We start from the raw sequence: 5277 nt of genomic DNA on the forward strand, positions 1-5277 counted from the left end.
ACATCCACATTAGGTGAATGAAACAAACAAGAGGAGCGCATTTGGAATGATATTTTATTGTGGAAGAAACTTTTTTCCATGCATTGAAATAAAGTGTGTGCACTTTGTCTCCTTCTTCAACCATGATAGAGACTCCACCACATAGTCTTGCTATAATTGAGTAACGTTCACTGCACTCGATATTCATTTTGCTGAAGACAGACAAAAAAAAAATCCCACATCCCACTTGCTTACTGCCTTACAGCCAGCCTTTATTATAATCAGAGCAGTTACGAAATGTCCACTCTAGATCACATGTGGAACAGCTTGGTTTGATTTAGTACACTATAAAATGTGCAGCATACCTTTCAACAAATGAAAGGTGTTTCCCATTCCTCTGCTCTTATTGTATTGCAAATATGGGCATTCTCCCTCTCATGGTGCTCTTAATGGTTATGGCCCTGATATCAGTAGCCAATGCACAGGGCACTGTTGTGGGATTCTACAAACAGATTTGCCCATCTGCAGAGAGGCTTGTTCAGTTGAGGGTTCAGAAGAAATTTCAGACTGACAACACAATTGTCCCTGCACTCCTTCGCATGCATTTTCATGACTGCTTTGTAAGAGTAAGTAAATTTGTTTTTTTGCTTAACTGATCAGATCTAAAACATTGATACAGATTGAATTGTAAGCTAAAATGTTAGTACAAATTGAAGAATGAGTGTGATCAGAAGTACTGATGCAAACTAAACTCTGCAATTGTTTTCATAAATTTAGTGGGAAGTTTTACTGGTTGTGAAAATCTCATTTCTATCATTAGCCTTATGTCCTGTACTGCTAGGCTAAATGCTTGGGTGTGTGTGTGTTTAGGGGTGTGATGCATCACTGCTAATAGACAGTACAAGTGGGAATGCAGCAGAGAAAGAGGCAGGTCCTAATCAGACTGTGAGAGGATATGAATTCATTGATGAGATTAAGAAGGTGCTGGAAGCTGTTTGTCCCAACAAAGTCTCCTGTACTGATATTATTGCTCTTGCTACAAGAGATGCTGTGGCCCTGGTAAGTACCTTAGAGATTGGCCACCCCTTTTATAATAACAGAGATGCATGCATTGAATACCCTCGATCTTTAATGGGCTATCTAGTCATAGGATGAATTAATGTATAAATTACTGCCATATACCAATGTTGATGTATCCTAAAAACTAAATAACATTTCTTTGTTTAATACCCTTTATTCTTTTTCTAGAATTGCATTGTAAGTTCAATGCCTTTCTCTCCATGAAGGCATCAGTTAACTAAATTATGGAGTAAAGTAAAAGAAATCAAATAGACAGAGGCAAAGCTTGATCAGTCATTGGGAATGGAATGGCAAATAAATAAAAACAAGGGTATATTCACTGCATGTTATAAATAAATTCTTATGTAATATTGTACCTTTTAATCAGATTCAGAATGTATTAGCAAACAAGTAGGGTTCAGCTCTCTCATTGCTAATTATAACCTGGAGCTCTGCCAGGGTTTCTTATAAACAAACTTTAGGTAACCTATTATTGTAAATCAAACAAATTCGAGGTAATCTAAATATTGTAAATCAAATTTTCAGCTTTATCTATGTAAAGTTGTTCCAAAGGTGCATCTGATGTTACAATATATCAGTTTAATTTGTCGTCTTACCAAATAAAAAAATGTGAAAATAAAAAAGAATAAGACCCCCCAAATCTAAACTGGAAAAGGTGCACCTGATGCCACAATGAGCTAAACTGATACTCCAATAAAAATAAAAGAAATGGTTCTAATCAATATAAGAATATTAAATAACTGCAGAAATATCAGCATCTTTATCCTCCCCTCAAAACTTTAACTCAATTTCGTTGATGATAACATGTTGTTATAACCTCTAAGCTTATGTAAAGAGTTAAGCAGACCTTGTTAAGCCATTTGAACAAAACCATTAGTTATAAAATCCTAAACCTAAACCAAAACCATATAAATCGACATTATAACTCAGAACTGTTCCACAACTATTTGCATCTATTTTATTTTATTTTTAGTGTCATCAAATAATCTATTAATCAATGTTGAATTTCTGGATTAGATTGCGTATTTTTTTTGCATCAACATTTCTTATCACACTCCATGATCCATCAAAACGATAGTAGAAAAAGCTAATGAATACAAAAAGTAACACGTAATCTAATCCAGAAATTCATCATTGATTAATACTATAGATTGTGACAATCTAATATCTAATCCAGAAATTCATTATTGATTAATACTATGGATTGTGACAATCTAATATCATTAAGTAATGCATTAACAATTTGAGATCTGGGTTATGTGCAGGCAGGTGGGCCTCGTTATGATGTTCCCACAGGAAGAAGAGATGGATCAGTATCAAGAGTGGCGGATGCAAATTCTCTTCCAGACCCCACAGACAGTGCCATACAATCCTCTGCAGCCTTTGCCTTGAAGGGTCTCTCTGTTCTTGACCTTGTTACTCTATTAGGTATCCATCTGTCCACCCAGAAAAGCTTAAACAGCCATTATGTTGTTTGTTTAAATATACTTTTCGGCCTTCCACCCTTCTCCCCTGCATCATTACATACTGTCATTAATGTTATCATGAAATACTCTGCTTCGCAGGGGCTCATACCGTTGGCATTACGCACTGCAGTTTCTTCAACGACAGACTCTACAATTTCCAAGGCACGGGCAAGGCAGACCCCACCATGAATCCAACCTTGGTCACCAAACTGAAGAACACCTGTCCCGATCCTGCAACTTCAACTTCTGACGATGACCCACCTGTTAATTTGGATCAAGGGACACCCTCTGTCTTTGATGACAGTTTTTTTAAGCAGATTGTATCCCGGAGAGGCATTCTACAGATTGATCAGGAACTTTTTGAGGACTCCACTACTACCGCCATTGTCAGAAGCTATGCAGGATCCCAATTCGGCTCTCAGCCTTCTCTCAACTTTAGCCAACAGTTCGCTCAATCCATGGTGAAAATGGGTAACTTGGGAGTGCTCACTGGTACACAAGGAACTATCAGGAAAAACTGTAGGGTTGTAAAACTGTAATCCTTATACTTCCCAAATTGAAGGATAAAATTTCATCTGAAATCGCAAATCTAGTCCTAATTATCACTTAAAAAAACAGAGTTTAACCATGTTGCTTGCTTAAAAAGTAACAAAACATGGAATGGATTACAGCAGAAAGATTGATATGACATCTACAAAGGCTTTCTCGGGATTATCTGTGGGGGAGCTGAAACTAATTCTGGCCCGTGACCATTCTGACATTGCTTTTTCTCCCGTGATTCTTAGTTTGTCTTTTTCTTTTTTTTGATGGCCATGTTACGTAATACCAGTTGACATGGCAACCAGAACGTGAGTGCATAGCTGAAGGTATGTTAATTTGTGGGAGGCCATGACGAGGGGTTTCCCCGAGTAATTTTCAGAGTTGTTTCCCTTATTATTAATAAAATGTTTGGTGTTTGTTTGTTTAATAGTATTTTTTTCATGTATGGTTTGACTATAATTTTTTAACATTTAAAAACTAGTTTTATATTTCATAAATAAATAATTTTTAAAAATGAAATTTAAATAGTTATATACTTTATTCATAATATATATTATATTTTTTTATGTTATTAAACATTTTAATATAATTAAAATATACAAATTTTAAATTTCATAATAATATAAATTTACAAGGTTTCTAGATTTTTTTTAAAAGTCTTTTGCCACTTCTCTTTTCATCCATGAGAGCTTAGTTCCACGATCATGAGCCTCTCGATTGCTTGATGCCCATGTTATTCATTGAGTCCAATGGATTCTACTAGCTCTCAATTAAAGGGGGTACACCTTATGTTTGCAAGAGTATTGGGTTTTCCTCTATTGTGCTAGCTGCCTTGGAATGTGGACTATTTATGTGGCAAACAAGATATTATGTTGCTTGTTTGTCATGAATTTTTGCTTGCATCTATTAGTTTGAAGGATATGAAAGAGTTTGGGGAAGCTCCTCTCTCCCTCCTTGTGAGAATCTATCTTAGGTGGTTCCCTATAAATTTGTATATGATATACATTCTAGTAATCCCTTGCTCACCCATCTTATACGTAATACTATTTGAAAGGTCATTGTTGTCTCTCCTACAGAGGGTGTTGTGGGGGTTGTGCCTTTGAGTGCCCACATTAAGTTTGAGAAATTGGTAGCCTCATGTGCTTTGTCTTCCCCTGTGTTGGTATTGGGAGAGAATTATTTAGAAAATGAGAAGTATTTCTTTGAAAAATGAGTGATTTACAAATTTGATAGGATATGGGCTCAATTCCCAACTCTAAATCAACGAATTATGAATTTGTGGCATTCGCTTTAAAAAAAAAAAGGGAAAATCAAAGTTTACCCCTATGTAAGGGGTTTTTTTTGTGGTGGTGCTCAATTTGATTTCTAGTCAAGATGTTGTGGCGGTCGGGCATGTGTGCTTCTAGAGCTAGAAATCCCTCTTACTAAAGCCCTATTAACCCAGATCTGTAACCCTCTTACTAAATCATTCATCTCTTTGTGGATAAGGATTTGTCACGTAAACCTCCCTCTAGCAATGAGATAGTAATTATTTGGATTGATTTATTAAGGTGGATCCAACCACTTTGCATATTTCTAATACTACCTATTCTCATGTTTTAATGGACCTAGATTTGTCCAAGCCCCTTCCTACAAAGATAATCCAACAAGTGGCAATTTAATCTTAGAGACAAATTCTCAATTATGAAGGCATCCCCTTCCAATGCTAGTAGTGTTTTTCTATAGAATATTGAGTGTCAAAAATGCCCACACCACAAGGCTAGAGATCTTCATCTAGGTAAAAGAAATGCTTTTCTAAAACATCCTACAATGGATATTAATTATGAAGACTCTACTTTAGAGTATGTTGATTCTCTAACTAGAGTTGAGGAGGGGATCCCCAAACCAATTTTCATGGCTTCATCCCCTAGCTAGGTGATGGTTGATCCTCCTTTGAATCCTACCCCTCTCTTAGTGGGCAATGTTGGTGATCATACTCTAGTTTTAGAAACTACTCTCATTTGGCAATCAACTTCTCTAGCAAGGTATTCTTATGTGACTCCCCTAGTTGTTACCTTAAAGGTAGATCTCCTCCACTCTATCCTCAATATATAGATCTAGATAACAATGTACCTTGGACTATTATTCAACAATGAAAGAAAGGTTTAGGGATATTACCAATCACTAGGATAATGTATGACATTGTCTAAGGTGTCGATTCTATGTTGGGATT

At 36.1% G+C, this 5277-nt stretch overlaps 1 protein-coding gene across 1 annotated transcript; it reads left to right on the forward strand.

Annotated features, from left to right (window-relative positions):
• The first annotated feature begins 218 nt into the window (after window positions 1–218).
• On the forward strand, window positions 219–3492 carry LOC131043406 (peroxidase 57). Its single transcript, XM_057976600.2, has 4 exons — window positions 219–605; window positions 850–1038; window positions 2325–2487; window positions 2625–3492. The coding sequence occupies exons 1-4, from the start codon at window positions 399–401 to the stop codon at window positions 3062–3064; spliced, it is 999 nt and encodes a 332-aa protein (XP_057832583.2). The 5' UTR covers window positions 219–398; the 3' UTR covers window positions 3065–3492.
• The last annotated feature ends 1785 nt before the right edge of the window (window positions 3493–5277 follow it).

This window comes from Cryptomeria japonica, chromosome 4 (genome assembly GCF_030272615.1).
Source record: "Cryptomeria japonica chromosome 4, Sugi_1.0, whole genome shotgun sequence".
NCBI classification, from domain to species: Eukaryota; Viridiplantae; Streptophyta; class Pinopsida; order Cupressales; family Cupressaceae; genus Cryptomeria; species Cryptomeria japonica.